Source organism: Gymnoscopelus microlampas (genome assembly GCF_963454915.1).
Source record: "Gymnoscopelus microlampas genome assembly, chromosome: 9".
NCBI lineage: Eukaryota > Metazoa > Chordata > Actinopteri > Myctophiformes > Myctophidae > Gymnoscopelus > Gymnoscopelus microlampas.
In genome coordinates this window covers 13,910,957-13,928,142 of record NC_139946.1, presented here as the reverse complement: position 1 = coordinate 13,928,142, position 17,186 = coordinate 13,910,957, and the positions used below count along the sequence as shown (strand labels likewise).

Genomic DNA, 17,186 nt, shown 5'->3' with positions numbered 1-17,186 from the left:
GACCGTTGTTGTCTTGTCACAAGTGTTAAGACTCTGGTCAGTCAGTGCTGTGAATTTTCAATCGCCGGTGCTCCAACTTTACAAATGACCAAGAGAGAGCACTCCGGGTCCATTCCAGAGCTTTCGGAGCGTATTTCCAAATGCACAAAATGTGTAATGGGATGGCACCTGGGCTGTGCACAGGGGTGGCCTGTACCCCCCAAGGCAACCACCTGGACACACGCCTGACCACAGAGATGCATGCCTAAGCCTTGCTACACTTCAGAACGGAATTGCAGCGTGGGATTCTTCATCCTTTTCTTGTAGTCTTCATCAAACTCTTCATTCTGGGCAATGGTAAAAAGGTTCTTCCAGTCACCAACCTTTCCTGGGGAGTCAGAGTTCAACAAGTATATTAAGCACTGTGTACATTAGGTAACTACAATACCTACAGTAAGAACTGTTCTATACCGTTAACTGTAGCAGAGGGTAATATTTGTTTTCTCGCTTTTTTGCACTTCCTCTGCATGTTCTCCTCAATTTATTCAATCACAACCCGTGTTGGCCTGGGGAACGTGTAGACAACCACGTCTCTTCTGATATAGTACGTCAGTCACCAGCTGCTTCTGTCCAGTGAAGAGTTTCACTGGGAGAGCGTATAGGCGCACAGACCTTCAGGTTCATCTTCCCCAGATCCCTTCCCCACTGAACAGGTGCCCCAACCAGCCAGCAGAGATCACTAGTGCATTGACAAGGACACAATCCCTTGCTGGCACACATGAAGACTGCCAATTGCATTTGTGGGAGGAATTAGGAACTAGGAATTTTACCTGATTCTCTGCGGTGCAGGGCGAGGGTTTTACCTCTATGTACACCCCAACTATTTACTCTCATATGTCAATAAAAATCATTCTCTGTACCTTTCCTCATGAAGGGAGAGATGCTGAAATCCAAAAATGGGACCGTGGATTTGTTGACCATTTTGTTTTCCTTCATATTGTCAAACTGCACTTGCGCTCGGATTCTCTCCTTCTCCTCAGCTGAACGAGACAAACCAAGAAAGGAACACAGTCGCGCTATCTCTCGTTCAGTGTCCTAGAAACAAAAGCAGCTGTCACACAACATCTCCAACATGTACTGTCATGTCATGTATACTCCCTCTCACTCTGTGACACAGACAATCACTCTCACACACACACACACACACACACACACACACAACACACAATTAACCACCTCGATCAGGTCTTCATAGAACATGTAGAGAAGGTTAGAATGACTCTGTTTCCTCTCCCACCAGCCAGTCACATGATCATGCCATGGTCCAAACAACACTGAAACCACAGATAGAGCAAAACATCAGAGGACATTCTACACTGTGAAACTGTTACGGCCCTAGCCGTATGGTTATATTATGTGTGGTTATATTTTGGTATATGTCTGTGCTATGTGTGGCTTGTGTTATATTGTTGTCTTTCTGTGTTCCATATAAGGTCATGAGTGGTGGTGGAAGCTGTGAGTCTGAGTCTGGGTGTGGTGCTGGTATGAGTGAGTGAGTGATTGCCTTCCAGCTGTCCAGATTGACAGGTCCAGCCTCTGGCCCTGTTCTCCTGCTCCCATTCGTCGCCCCTTTGTCTCCGCCCTAGCCAGGGCTGGCTGTTCTCTGAAGCTCACCTACAAAAGCTCATTCTGCTCTGTCTGTCATGGGGACTGGTTGCTCTCACTTGAAAGAGCTGCAGAGATTCAATCCCTCTGTCTCCCCGAACCCATGTAGCCTGGTCTGATCTGTTCTGTTTTGTTTTGTTTCTGTTTCTTTGCCTTCTGTTTGTTCATTTGTCCATTAGTGACTTTTGATTCAATCAGTTATTTTGTTTGTTCTTTAGCTACTTTTGTTTGCCCTTCAGTTATACTTTTCAGTTTCTTAGTTTAATCTATAATTTAATTATAGTTAAACTTGTTGCTTTTTGCCCAGTATTATTTTGAGTTAAGCATTATCTTGTAACTATTTGTCCACTTCCATTATTTCTTGTATTTAGTTATTCACTCGCCTTGTAGGGGTGTTTGGTCTTTTTGTTGGTTAAACCACTTTGTTTTTGTATATTCTTTAGTTAGGTAAGTAAGTTTAGTAAATGTATATTTTTCTTTTGTTAGGTTTAGGTTAGGGGTAATTTTCTTTATTAGGCAGCCTTTTTACAAATGTAAACCGGCACCCTGAAGTTCTTTGGCACTGGTGAAAAAAAGACAAAAAGAGTTTGAAATCTCTGCATAAAAAAAGGAAATAAAAACAATTCATTTTTGAAAGCGACTTTGTCCTCCATTATTATGTCACCTCCCCTACCCTAGACAGGGGGTCGTAACATAATTTGGGGGCTCGTCCGTTCCAAATTATAAAAAAATATCGATCCAAATTATAACATAATTTGGGGACTCGGCTTGGTTCAAAAGTTTACCCCTGAAACTTATTCCTTTTTTGAGGATTATTTGAATTTGGTTTAATTCGTTCGTTTAACAGGTTGCATGGGTTTGGTTAGGTCCTTCTGGGTTTCGTTCGATCTGGTGAGTAGTCAAAACTTTGCTCCAGTTGTCTGTTTTGGTTGGCAGGTTAGGTAGAGTATTTGATTAATTGTAATGTCCGCGGTAGAACCAGATGAGGTTGCATTAACTTTCCCAACTTCTCCCACTCTAGACAAATTAGATAAATGCACTAAAATTGAGTTAAATTTGATTGCTAAAGTCTTCAAAATTTCTGTCCCATCGGGTGCCAATAAGGCCGAACTAAGGTCTCATATAGAGGAAAAACTTACTGAAAAAGGGATCATAGAGCGTGTAAGCATCGGGCTGGCGGAGAATATGGCTGGGCGTTCGGGTGAGAATGTGGAGGCGACTGCTGACACAGGCTCCCCTGCGCTCACTGAGCTTGAGGAAGGAGAGGCTAGTGTCTCACCTCAGGACTCAGAGATAGATCCGCTTATAGCTCGTACCAATGCTGGGGGGGACTCACATAGTCTAGGGCTGGCCCTCCGCCTCCGAGAGGTGGAACTCGCAACAAAAACCAAGGAGGTTGAGCTGATGCAACTCCGCATCAGGGCCGCAGAGCTCGACAGGTCACCTGCCCCCCAGCCCAGGATTTCGGGATGCTCTCAGGATTTCAACATCAGTAAGCATATTCCTTTGGTACCGCACTTTAAAGAGACAGAACTCGATTCGTACTTTGACACTTTTGAACGCATTGCAACCACGGTGAAGTGGCCAAAGAACATGTGGAGTTTATTACTGCAGTGCAAATTAGTGGGAAAAGCTCGGGATGTGTGTGCAGCCTTAACTGTTGAGGAGAGCCGCAAATATGAGGTGGTAAAAGAAACCATACTAAGGGCATATGAGTTAGTGCCGGAGGCGTACCGCCAAAGGTTCAGGTCCTGTGAGAAAACTGCCAACCAGACTTATGTAGAATTTTCCAGGGAGAAAAGTGTCTTATTTGACAAATGGTGCACTGCAAACAAGGTATTGACTATTCACCAGCTTCGTGATTTGGTATTATTAGAGGAATTTAAATCCTGTCTACCTGAGCGTATAGTTGTCTACTTAAACGAGCAGAAAGTGGATAATGTGGTTAAAGCTGCGGTGTGTGCCGATGAGTTCATTTTGACACACCGATCTGTGTTTTCTGCTCCCTCTGCACGCCGCAATCCCATGGGCGGCAGAGTGGGGGGGAATCAAAAGTTTTCTGTGTCAAAAAGCCCGCCTCGTTCTGGTTCTAATGTTGTCTCTGGTTCAGAGACTCGTGATTGTTTCTATTGTCATGAAAAGGGTCACCTCATTTCGGCATGTCCCACTCTACAACGAAAAGAAACTCAGAGTCCAAAAAAATCAAAAGCAGTTGGGTTCATTCGGTCCATTCCTCCTCCACTTTCCTCTGACACAGGGGCGCCTGTGTCGGATGAAATGGAGGAATGTTTTGGACCCTTCCTTTTGAAAGGTTCAGTGTCCCTGTCAGGTCAGGATAAAGATCAGGTACCGATCACAATCCTGCGTGATACGGGAGCGTCACAATCTCATGTTATATGATGTGTTGCCTTTCTCGAATAATTCCTTTTGTGGATCTGATGCTCTATTGTTGGGGGTGGAGATGAATTCATTACGCGCTCCGTTGCACTCTGTGTTTTTGCGTTCGCCCCTGGTCTCCGGTTTTGTGCAGGTGGGTACTCGCGCTCAGTTACCAGTCGGCGGCGTTTCGTTAATTCTCGGCAATGACTTGGCAGGGGAGAAAGTTTTCCCAACGCCGGAAATTGTCGAGAATCCTGTGATCGATTTGGATCAGTCTATGGGCACCTCTGTATTGTTCCCTGCCTGCGCTGTGACCCGTGCACAGGCAAGGAAGGGCTGTGATGAGAACATTAGTTTGAAGGACACTTTTATGTGTTCTGAGCAACCAGTGAATCTTCCTGCCGCCATGGTTAAGCAGAAGATGGTTGATGTGATGCCAATAAAGACTGAATTTGTGTTTGATGTCGATAAAGACACGTTCGTTTCGGCACAGCAAAATGACCCATCCCTCGCTGTTTGCTGGGGGGCCGCTCATGCGCAAGATGCGCAGAGTGCGTACAGTGTAGTGGATGGCATTTTGTTGCGCAATTGGTTCCCGCCTGGCGCTGGCAACCTCGGGTGGAACTCCGTTCAGCAGGTTGTTGTACCTGAACCTTTTCGTTCTCAAGTCCTTAGTCTCGCACATGACAATTTGGCTGGTCATTTAGGTATTCGTAAAACGTATCACCGCATTTTGCGTTATTTTTATTGGCCAGGGCTTAAATCTGATGTGTCAAATTTTTGCCGTTCGTGTCATGTTTGCCAAATGATGGGGAAGCCTAACCAGGTTATTCCTCCTGCTCCTTTATTACCTATTCCGGTGATGGGAGAGCCCTTCGAACATATCATTATTGACTGTGTTGGCCCACTTCCCAAAACGAAGTCAGGTCATCAGTATTTGTTGACTTTAATGTGTGCTGCCACTCGGTATCCGGAGGCGATTCCATTGCGCACATTAAAGGCCAAAACTGTAATAAAAGCTCTGGTTAATTTTTTCTCTATTTTTGGTTTACCCAAGTCCATTCAATCGGACAGGGGAACAAATTTCACCTCTAAAGTTTTCGCGCAGGTTGTCGCGTCCTTGTCCATTAAACACATACAGTCTAGTGCTTATCATCCTGAATCTCAGGGCGCTCTTGAGCGGTTCCATCAAACGCTCAAGTCAATGATGAAAAAGTACTGTTCTGAGACGGGCAAGTCGTGGGATGAGGGGTTACCTTTTCTGCTCATGGCCGTGCGGGAAAGTGTACAAGAGTCACTTGGTTTTAGCCCTTCTGAGCTGGTGTTCGGGCACAGTGTGCGTGGTCCTCTCCGGGTGCTCCGTGATCGCTTGCTATTGAAATCCACTGTTCCATCCTCAAATGTGTTGGATTATGTAGCTAAATTCAGAGACCGCCTGCACAATGCCTGTAACCTCGCACGCAGCGCATTGACTGCGTCCCAGGGGAAAATGAAAAAACATTTTGATCGCAAATCGGTGACACGCCAGTTTAATGTGGGTGATAGGGTGCTAATGTTGCTCCCGTTTCTCACTTCGGCCCTTCAGGCTAAATTCTGTGGCCCATATGTCATAGAAAAAAAACTTAGTGATACTGATTATGTAGTTGCGACCCCAGACCGCCGGAGTAAAACCAGAGTGTGCCATGTTAATATGCTCAAACCCTATTTTGATCGTTCTGAGAGTGTTGCGCCTTCAGTTCTACCCACCCCGGTAGCCTCAGTAGTGTCCGTCGTGCCTTCTCTATATTCCCCAGAGAGTGATGGCTTGCGTTCAAAGAGCTCGGCTGGCTCTCGGATGCAAAATTCTGAAATTCTGAAAAATCTGCCTGATTATTTGCAGCACTTGGATTCTGTGGCTCAAGCAGACGTAGTTAGTTTGATTGAAAATAACCCCATTTTATTTTCAGACATACCTTCCCGCACTACTGTCCTATCACATGATGTGGAAGTAGGTGTGAATCCTCCCATTAAACAACATGCTTATCGGGTAAATCCCACTAAACGCTCATTGTTTAAGAAGGAGGTTGATTATTTGCTAGATAATGGCCTTGCCATTCCCAGCTCTAGCGCATGGAGTTCGCCTTGTCTGCTCGTGCCAAAATCTGACGGCAGTCAACGCTTCTGCACAGATTACAGAAAGGTAAATAATGTTACCAAACCTGATTTGTATCCTCTGCCTCGCATGGAGGACTGTGTAGACCGTGTTGGTGCTGCTAAATTTGTTACAAAACTTGATTTACTTAAAGGGTACTGGCAGGTCCCTTTAACTGCTCGTGCTTCAGATATCTCTGCCTTTGTTACCCCCGATGGTCTCTATCAGTATACTGTGATGCCATTCGGACTCCGTAATGCACCTGCTACGTTCCAACGGCTTATGCACAATGTGTTAGCTGGGGTGGAAAATTGTGAGGTGTACCTCGATGATGTTGTTGTTTTTTCTGATACGTGGCCTGAGCACATGCACACTCTTGGTTTAATCTTCGGCAGGTTGGCGGGCGCTAATCTGACTCTAAATTTGTCAAAGTGTGAATTTGGTCGTGCCACCGTTACGTATTTGGGAAAAGAGGTAGGTCAGGGTCAAGTTCGGGCCATTGATGCCAAGGTCAAGGCCATAGTGGACTACCCTGTACCTACGTCACGCCGTAGTCTCCGCCGTTTTCTAGGAATGTCGAGCTACTATCGTGCCTTCTGTAAAAATTTCGCTGATGTAGTTGCTCCCCTTACCAGTTTGACCAGTGTGAAAAAGCCTTATGTTTGGTCGCCTGCTTGCCAGCATGCTTTTGAGTCCTGTAAGGCTCTTCTTTGCAGCACTCCTGTCCTGGCTGCCCCAAACTTCAAAATGCCTTTTAAGTTGGAGGTGGATGCGAGTGGAAGTGGAGCCGGAGCAGTACTGCTGCAGGAGGATGACGTAGGTATTGACCATCCAAACTGTTATTTCTCAAAGAAATTTAATGCACCTCAGAGTAATTACAGTACTATTGAGAAAGAGGCTCTCTCTTTATTGCTTGCTCTGCAATCTTTTGAGGTTTACGTGGGATCTAGCCCATTGCCTGTAGTTGTTTATACTGATCATAACCCTTTGGTTTTTTCTGAGACAGATGAAAAATTCGAATCAAAGGCTCATGCGATGGTCATTACTGGTACAGGATTTCAACTTAGAGATTCGTCACAAGAAAGGAGTTGATAATGTCTTGGCAGATGCCCTTTCTCGTGTTTATGCCCCAGCTTAAGAAACTTCTTTTTGGGGGGGGAGGTTTTCTTTAAGGGGGGGGGTGTTACGGCCCTAGCCGTATGGTTATATTATGTGTGGTTATATTTTGGTATATGTCTGTGCTATGTGTGGCTTGTGTTATATTGTTGTCTTTCTGTGTTCCATATAAGGTCATGAGTGGTGGTGGAAGCTGTGAGTCTGAGTCTGGGTGTGGTGCTGGTATGAGTGAGTGAGTGATTGCCTTCCAGCTGTCCAGATTGACAGGTCCAGCCTCTGGCCCTGTTCTCCTGCTCCCATTCGTCGCCCCTTTGTCTCCGCCCTAGCCAGGGCTGGCTGTTCTCTGAAGCTCACCTACAAAAGCTCATTCTGCTCTGTCTGTCATGGGGACTGGTTGCTCTCACTTGAAAGAGCTGCAGAGATTCAATCCCTCTGTCTCCCCGAACCCATGTAGCCTGGTCTGATCTGTTCTGTTTTGTTTTGTTTCTGTTTCTTTGCCTTCTGTTTGTTCATTTGTCCATTAGTGACTTTTGATTCAATCAGTTATTTTGTTTGTTCTTTAGCTACTTTTGTTTGCCCTTCAGTTATACTTTTCAGTTTCTTAGTTTAATCTATAATTTAATTATAGTTAAACTTGTTGCTTTTTGCCCAGTATTATTTTGAGTTAAGCATTATCTTGTAACTATTTGTCCACTTCCATTATTTCTTGTATTTAGTTATTCACTCGCCTTGTAGGGGTGTTTGGTCTTTTTGTTGGTTAAACCACTTTGTTTTTGTATATTCTTTAGTTAGGTAAGTAAGTTTAGTAAATGTATATTTTTCTTTTGTTAGGTTTAGGTTAGGGGTAATTTTCTTTATTAGGCAGCCTTTTTACAAATGTAAACCGGCACCCTGAAGTTCTTTGGCACTGGTGAAAAAAAGACAAAAAGAGTTTGAAATCTCTGCATAAAAAAAGGAAATAAAAACAATTCATTTTTGAAAGCGACTTTGTCCTCCATTATTATGTCACCTCCCCTACCCTAGACAGGGGGTCGTAACAGAAACGTAAGGAAAACAGGCTCATTTATACTAAAACACTTTAACCAGAGGGACTCACCCTTTCCCTCCATGAATCTTTGATGGTAGCTGCTCCAGTCTCCAGGCACTGGGTTGGACGTGTTCATGCGATCGAAATGGAAACTGGACACGGCACTGTCCTTAGCGTTGCGGGCCACATAGACAACCTGCAGAATGGGAGAGCTCTAATTGTGTCTGCACTACTTAACCCACAAGACCTGAGGCAGATTCTACAAATGTCATCTGAATCCTAACAGTTTTATGATAAACTTATGTTCCTTTGTCAGTGGTTCTCAAACCTTTCCATGTCAAGGACCTCCCAAATGTATTTGGCAGCAGACCCCCCCCCCCCCCCCCATCTCAAAATATTTTATTTCAGGGACCTCCAGAAGCAGAGATTAGAGTAAAAATGTTTGCTTAAAAAAATGATTTGCACAAATTTTCATGATTGTATATCTGCTATTTTTGAATAGCCAAAGTATAAAATAATCGTTGAAGTGGTTAAAATATAACTTAAATCTAAAATGACACAGATGCTTTCCAGGTTTTAATGGGTTAACTGAAGAAAACATTGATGTGGGGACCACAGGCAAACTACAACCAGGCAAACTATGAATATTATTTGTGGTAATCATTTTATCCGTGGTTTATTAGTACTAAACTGTTGCTTCATTTCTGCAGCTCTTAATACACCAACATCACATTTTGGTACCAATAGTCATAATTGAAATGTTAGAAAAAGTTGTGTTTACTCTACCTTGCAGTTTTGCTCCCAGAAAGACTTGGGCAGAAACTGGACTGGAAGATTAGTTTTGATGATACGAGGAGTGGTAGGCAGTCTATCGATCATCTGCACGCCTTCAAACAAAGGTGGTGATGTGTAGTGAAAGCAACGAATCAACAACAGAAAATGTGCTCAGAGTCCTACAGATGTTAAAGGTACAGTAAAACTGTGAATTAATATACTGAGGATCCAACCTGTAGTCCAAGAGAGACTAATCTCCAGGACGGGTATTCTCAGATCGAGATGGATGAATGTCTGACGTTCTGGAGAGGTCTCGCCAAAATACAGAAGGTCAAGGATGTTAGAGGCCCGCCCCATGTACTGCCTGTAATGAACGGTATAAAATCATGGTCATATATCTATGTTTTTTTCTTTTTCTTCAAACAGATGTTTTTTTTTTTATGGTGGGGCTCCTAGGGGCCAAGCCATCTGAGAGAGGGTCTGTGAGTGAGTGAGTGAGTGAGTGAGTGAGTGAGTGAGTGGATAAATGATACAAGCTAAGTACACCTTCAGTGTCAACTTTATCTGCAACACAATGCCTCGCTACAAACAAATAAAATGTTGAGAAAAATAGATGCCCCATGGATAATCTGTGTTTTATTGTTAAGAGGAAGATGAGAGTCAGATATGGATTTTAGATTTTCATGAGCTGTATGCCATAATCATCAAGATTAAAAGAAAAAAAAGGTTTTAAATATTTCACTTTATGCGCAATGAATCTAGAATAAATGAGCGTTTCACTTTTTGAATTGTATTACATAAGAAAATAGACTTTTACACAATATTAAAATGTTTGGAGAAAAAAAAATATATAAATGTAATATAATATGATAATAATATAAATGTATAAAAATCAGACCTCTTTGTTTCACTGCTGACATAATTGTAATTAAAAAAAAATGTGTCTGAAAAAATAATAAAGAGATTTGTAAAAATAATAATAATATAAATGTGTATATATATATATATATATATGTATATGTATATATATATATATATATATATATATATATATATATATATATATATATATATATATATATATATATATATATATATATATATATATATATATACAAATAAAAAATAAAACATATGTGCGTGCTTCTTTTGGCAGCGAGCACAAGAAATGTGGCACTGAACGGTCCTACGGTTTGCGAGATCAACCCCGGACAGTCAAACAAATAGACAGACCCATTTGTAAGACATCTTACAGAGCCACACGATAGAAACTATTTTAAGTGACCTCATACAGTACATCTAAACACACCTGATTTGGGATAACCAGCTAGTAGAATATCATCTGTTCTTGCTTTTAGGTTCTGTACATTGTCCCAGTTATCAGTGAAGATATTGGTCATGTAGACACCGTGGAAATCAAACAGTTTGGGTCGAACTGGGACCTCCATCTGTGAGAGTGAGATACTAGTTTCAGTTACATATAATCACATTGTCACATTGCTAATAAATACATAATGTTTTTTTTACCATTATAGCAAAGTTACTAAGATAATTGCCTTGACTCTGTTAATCTTGTGAATATTACATATACACACTTTAACATTAAAGTGAAAAGGTAGGTATAATTTAGGTATTACAGTAGTGAAGCAAATGCAGTAATAGAAATAATTGCAGTGCACTAATTCAAGAGAAAAGCTCCATTGTGGTGATGAGTTAATTATCCACATTTCTTACATACTAAGGAGACATCTTTGCTCAACTGGATAGAGTTGCGCCAGCAGTTAATGTAAAATTCACAAGGCGTTTAGGAAATTTAGTTTCTTAAAGGGATATTTCACTTTCAAAAACACTTTTGGTAATTTTTATCGTCTACTCAGGCCTTTGTGAACACCCCAGACATTTTTTAATTTGCTTGATTCAGTATTTAGATATTTGATATTAATTTCATCAAACACGCCCCTTCCTATATAAACTCACTGTAACTTCAAACTCCATTTTAACCGTGTTAGATTCATCGAAAACACCCGTCCTTGGTTCTGGTGACTCACCCTGCCCTCCTAATGCGTGAGGGGGCCGTGTTTTTCAGATACATTTTTTTTATTTTCCAAAAAAGATATTAAAAATAAATGAAAAAAGTAATTGAAAAAACACGGCCCCCTCGCGTATTAGGGGGGCGGTATGAGTCACCAGAACCAGAGTTGGAAGTTACAATGGGTTTGTATAGGAAGGGGGCGTGTCTGATAAAATTAATATCAAATATCTTAATACTGAATCGAGTAACTTAAAAACTGTCTGGGGGGCTCACAAAGGCCTGACTAGACGATAAAATGACCAAAAGTTTTTTTGAAAGTGAAATATCCCTTTAACTGGATATTAAATTTGCACCATATGTTCTTAAAATAAGGCAATATAGTCACATAACTCCCTTGGTTATTACTGAATATGCATATCTCATTGCTGACTCGGTTGTCAAGACAACTCCAGAACTCTCCCTGCTGAAAATTCCAGCATAGATAGACTATCATATATGAGATATGAAAATATGAAAATCTCAAGCATTGATATCAATGTCAATATTTACTATGTTCACTTATTATATATGAGTTCTGCAATTTACAGGGTCATGTATATGTATCCACTTTTAACACAGAAAGAATGCCAACAAGTTGATTTAAAACGATTACAGAAATGCATAGAATTTGGGAATACAATCGTTCAATAATGAAATAATGGGCTCAAACTCACAAGGCTTCAGATGATGAGACCAAGATTACAAGCTCGATGGCACAGCGTTGGGCAGCAGAGCACGGAGTTGGGTTTTGTGACTCCTTAGAGTTGCAGAAGTGAGACCAAGCCGACGATGAGTTTAGTCAGTTCACACTGAGATGAAGTCTCAGAAAAAGCAGTACACATGTACACACTACACACATGCGTACGCACACAGAACCACCCAAAGATGACTGCATGCGCCAGAGGCGTACGGTCATTGGGGCCAACGAGGCCATGGCCCGGCCTGTGTAAACCCGGATCCGCCAGGGGGAAACAACACAAAATCAACATAACATTAGCAGCCCCTCAGGGTTGTATGATTGAGGCCAAGAAGTAGCCTTACCAGTTTGTTTTGGGACCAACTAGAGTCAACAACACCAAAGTAGTTTACAGAGTTAATCCACAACCACTATTGAAAGATGTTGAAAGATTAACATAAACAGTGTGGCATAATTTTGAATAAAAGTTCACCCAAGGTGACAATGGCGTGCTGTACACCCTGACGCTCTGCCTTACCGCGCATGCCAGTAGAGTAAAGGAGTGGAAAACCCTACTCACTTTCAAAACTGCCCTAAAGAATCACCTTCAGGAGGCTGCAATTCCAAATTGGCCCCTGGCAAAGTCTTAACCTACATCCTCCCCCCTCCCCTCCTCCTAAAACTGTCTATTGTACATATTTCTTGTTTTTCATACCAGTACGACGTTCTGCATAGTAGTGTATATTTGTATGTCTTCTTAAATGTCATCATGATTTGAGTGCAGGGGGATCTCATTTTCAATAAGTGCTTTTATGAGCGATCCAGTTTAGAGGACCTTGTATTGTGAATTGTACTTCCATGTACTTTTACCATGTCTTTCTAAATAAAGTATTCAATCAATCAAGAAGACGGTGAGGCTGAAGGAGAGCATCTCAGGTGAGCTCATTTATATTCTGTATGACTGTTGGTTCGCAATTAACAACAGGCTAAACTACCATCAGTACAAGCTTTGCCAAATAGAACATCCTCTTACAGAATAAATGATGATCTCAATGACAGCAAGAACAAAGGCAGCCTTTGTTTTAATGATCTGATTAGAATACAAATACACTGGATAATTTGATATTCTTTATCTTAAAAGCAATACAATTGTAATAAAAAATTAAGGTTAAACTTGTGTATGTCAATGACATAACTGACTATGATGAATGCATTTGATCTCAACAGTATTTTACTGTACAGTGGAAATAACATCCACATTGCATTGCACATTGTCTATCAAATACTACAACACAATACACATTTTCTTGTTTATTTATTTAAAGGAGGAAAATGGGGGGTGGGGGGCATGATGCAAGTACAAATGTTTTCATAATACATGACAAAGTATTGTGGTTAAATTCTGTCTTTGTTGTCGTCCCCGAAAGGGCGCTAGGAAAATGGAGGGTTGTCGGGTGCAGGCCTTTCAGGTCAACGTAGTTTCTAATGGGTGTTCCCTCTGCTGGCATTCGTTCTCTGTACTCATCTTCATCAGTTTTTGGTCACTCAATCGTTTGGCACGACCTTCGTTTACAGCGCAGCGATCGTCCTGTCCCCAGCGCTGCAGACCAGGTGGGAGTACCTGCATGCAGGGAATGCTGAACCGTTGCTGAGAATTTATGGGAAGACGATACACATCTGAAACACACCAATGGAAAACAATCTGTCTTTTGGGGGCAGTGACTCGTCATATGAAGACAATGAGTCAGCCTTCCCTTCTCCACTAAGACTGACACCACCAGGCCACAGAGACAGCTATGACCTCGAGCAGGGGAGGGCGGACGAGACCATCGTCCTGCCCGCTGCCTCAGAGGCCTACCTGAACCTGAACACCAACGCCAACTCAAGAGGGGATGCTCAGGCCTATGTGGAGTTGAATGAGCTCCAGGGCAGCACCTGGCAAGAGACTGGCCGCTGGGTTGGCAATGAGGAGAACTTAAACCCAACTACCGGACAATGGAGCCCCTCGCACATCTCCTACCTCACCTTCAAGAGTGTCCTGCAGCTCCTTAAGATCATGAGCACAGGTGCTATCATCCTGGACCTGAATGCCAGCTCGCTGTCTGCTGTGGCTGAGAAGGTTGTTGATGAACTGCTGAACAAAAACGAAATACGTGCCAGTGATCGAGACACTGTGCTGAGGGCTCTGCTGATGAGACGCAGTCAATCTGACCAAGGTACTGAAGAAGGGCAGATCGGCACTGAACCAGGAGACATTGAGATGCAAACCTTTTCGGTCACCAAAAGGAGGGACTACTCTGACAAAGTGGAGGCCTCCATCGTTCTCTCTGGCGTCCTGGACACATTGGAGAAACCAGCGGTAGCCTTCGTCAGGCTGAGTGACTCTGTGGTGATGCAGTCTGCCCTCGAGGCTCCTGTGCCTGTTCGCTTCGTCTTCGTCCTGGTGGGACCCAGTCAGAGTGGGCTGGATTACCACGAGGGTGGCCGCGCCATGGGTGCCCTGATGGCTGACTGGGTGTTTGGTCTGGAGGCGTACCTGGCTCAGACGGGAAAGGACGTGACCAACGCCATTGCTGACTTCATGGACTGCAGCATTGTCATCCCCCCCACTGAGATCCAAGACCAGGCCATGCTGGCGCCAGTCATCGACTTCCAGCGGAAGTTGCTCCGCGACAGCCTCCGCCCATGTAACACTCGGCTGGCCTTTGGTGACAGGGTCAAAGCTGCGAAAGCCCCAGAGGAACCCAGAGAGGATCCACTTGCTCGTACGGGTTATCCTTTTGGTGGGATGGTGAGAGACGTGAAGCGTCGTTACCGCCACTACATCAGTGATTACACAGACGCCCTGAACCCTCAGGTTATGGCCGCTGTCATCTTCATCTACTTTGCTGCCCTGTCCCCTGCTGTCACCTTCGGAGGACTTCTGGCTGATAAAACAGAAAGCTGGATGGGGGTGTCAGAGCTTATGGTATCGACCAGCATCCAGGGAATCATCTTCAGTTTGATTGCTGCCCAACCTCTGCTAATCATTGGTTTCTCTGGACCACTGCTTGTGTTTGAGGAGGCTTTTTTCCAATTCTGCAAGAGTCAAGGCATTGAGTACATCGTGGGTCGAGCCTGGGTTGGAATGTGGCTAATCGTGATTGTGATAATAGTTGTGGCTGTGGAGGGAAGCTTTCTGGTCCGATACCTCTCTCGCTTCACCCAGGAAATATTCTCAATCCTCATCTCGCTCATCTTCATCTTGGAGACCTTCAGCAAACTCTTTAAGATTTTCAAAACCCATCCACCGATCCTGAGCTATAGCTTTATAGAGAGAAATGGCACAGATCCCCTAGTAACATTCATCACAAAGACCATCAATCACACCAGTGGCAATGGAACCATGGATGTAAAAGTTGACATAGAATACCCCAGCACTGCCCTGCTGTCTATGTGCCTTATGTTTGGTTGTTTCTCCATTGCATACGCACTACGTGTGTTCAAGCAGGGTCACTTCCTTCCTGACTGGGCCCGTAGCTTGATTGGAGATTTTGGAGTCCCCATTGCCATTTTCTTAACGGCCGCTGTGGATATGACTATCAACGAAACCTCCACTCAGAAACTGGTCGTGCCGAAAGGTATTCAGGTGTCCAATCCTGATGCCAGAGGTTGGTTCATCAACCCCATGGGACTTGACAAAACATTCCCTACCTATATGATGCCATTATGCTTTGTACCAGCCCTGCTAGTCTTCATCCTCATCTTCGTCGAGTCCCAGATCACTACGCTGATTGTGAGCAAGCCTGAGAAGAAGATGATCAAGGGAACCGGATTCCATTTTGATCTGCTCATCCTGGTCACTATGGGTGGCATCTTCTCTATTTTTGGAATGCCCTGGCTGAGTGCTGCCACTGTGCGTTCTGTCACCCATGCCAACGCCCTCACGGTCATGGCCACGGCCCCGAAGCAGGGGGTTGAGAAGGTGATTGAGCAACGGATTAGTGGCTTGCTCGTGGCGATCCTGGTTGGTGTTTCCATTTTCATGGAACCCATACTGAAGCTGATTCCCATGACCGCCCTGTTTGGAATCTTCCTCTACATGGGTGTCACCTCCCTCTTTGGAATCCAGATGTGGGACAGGATACTTCTATTTTTTGTACCAAAGAAATACCATCCTTCAACTGCCTATGCCACCAGGGTGTCGGCAATGCGGATGCATCTCTTCACTGTGATTCAGCTGTTGTGCCTCGCTCTTCTTTGGGCCGTCAAGATGAGCAGCTTCTCTCTGGCGCTGCCATTTGTTGTCATTCTTACCATACCTCTGCGTATGGCGATGACTGGCAATTTATTCTCTCGACTGGAGATGAAATGTCTGGATGCCGATGATGCCAACGTGAAATTTGACGAAGAAGATGAGGCGGATGTGTAGCCTATAAAAATACCAAAATACAATTTTTTTTTTTTTTTTTTAAATCTGTCTGACATACTAGAATGGAAAAAGGAAACGTAAACTAAGACAAACATTTACAAGGTATCATATAGGACTACATGCAAAGTTCAATTTAAAAAAAATTGTAAGGTCTTGTATATAATAATACTATAGAGTGCCAGAATAATGTTTTTATTGTTGCCTTTCAAAATATTATTCTAGCACTCTAAAAAGATTAAACAGATATATAACCCTTTAAAAGAAATCATAGGGCCAGTTTTCTGAACATGGATTGAAACTAATTCTAGTTTAAATACAATTTTGAGATCTGTCGATCGGATCAACCTTTCCTAGACTAGGCTGCTCAATCCATGGCCAGGAAACAGCCTGCAGTGTCACAAAAGGCGCATAGTGGTACACATGCATCTATGTCTGTGACACAGCAAAGTGTCAATGGCTAGAAATAAACAGGACAAAAATGAAAGAATTTCATGACCATTTGATAAGTAGCTAGGTTATTTTGGTTGTTGTATTAGTCCACTTGACCTCCTTCCTTTCCCAAAGGCACTGAATCAAATCTAGCGAGGACAATGTGTGATCAGGTCAGTCATCCAATATTGCCTTTCGACTTCCCCCTGAACTTGAAGATCACTTACACGTACTAAGAACACACATGTAAACATACGAAAGAGGGATCAAACCCAGGAGTGGGCGAGGTTGTTTGACTTAAGAGTGGAGTGACACAGAGATACTAGTCAAGAGAGATCAACACTAACGAATGTAGTCAAAAATGTACAAACCATGAACCACTTGAACCCTAGCGCCACTATTCTGGGGAAAACATTCAGTTAAAAAAGCCGATCCACAGGCTCACAAGTTCACAATACATCGCAAAGTGCTGTGAGCTTGTAGACTGGTTATTTTCACATAGCGTCTCTGTCAGATAGAAACCTCATT

The 17,186-nt window shown here is 43.2% G+C and overlaps 2 protein-coding genes across 2 annotated transcripts; one reads left to right on the top strand and one right to left on the bottom strand.

Annotated features, from left to right (window-relative positions):
* Window positions 1–254: 254 nt before the first annotated feature.
* LOC311051200 (cytosolic sulfotransferase 2-like) lies at window positions 255–11,925 on the bottom strand (the record flags this gene model as incomplete). The annotated part of the gene is made up of 8 exons (XM_084065636.1): window positions 11,817–11,925; window positions 10,379–10,519; window positions 9,293–9,431; window positions 9,084–9,184; window positions 8,367–8,493; window positions 1,216–1,313; window positions 900–1,074; window positions 255–367 (listed from the first exon to the last, which is right to left on the bottom strand). Exons 2-8 carry the CDS (start codon window positions 10,517–10,519, stop codon window positions 255–257), a joined length of 894 nt encoding a protein of 297 aa, XP_083921762.1. The 5' UTR covers window positions 11,817–11,925.
* Window positions 11,926–13,270: 1,345 nt separating this feature from the next.
* LOC311051185 (band 3 anion exchange protein-like) lies at window positions 13,271–16,229 on the top strand (the record flags this gene model as incomplete). Its single annotated transcript, XM_084065600.1, has 1 exon — window positions 13,271–16,229. The coding sequence occupies exon 1, from the start codon at window positions 13,509–13,511 to the stop codon at window positions 16,227–16,229; it is 2,721 nt and encodes a 906-aa protein (XP_083921726.1). The 5' UTR covers window positions 13,271–13,508.
* Window positions 16,230–17,186: the final 957 nt, after the last annotated feature.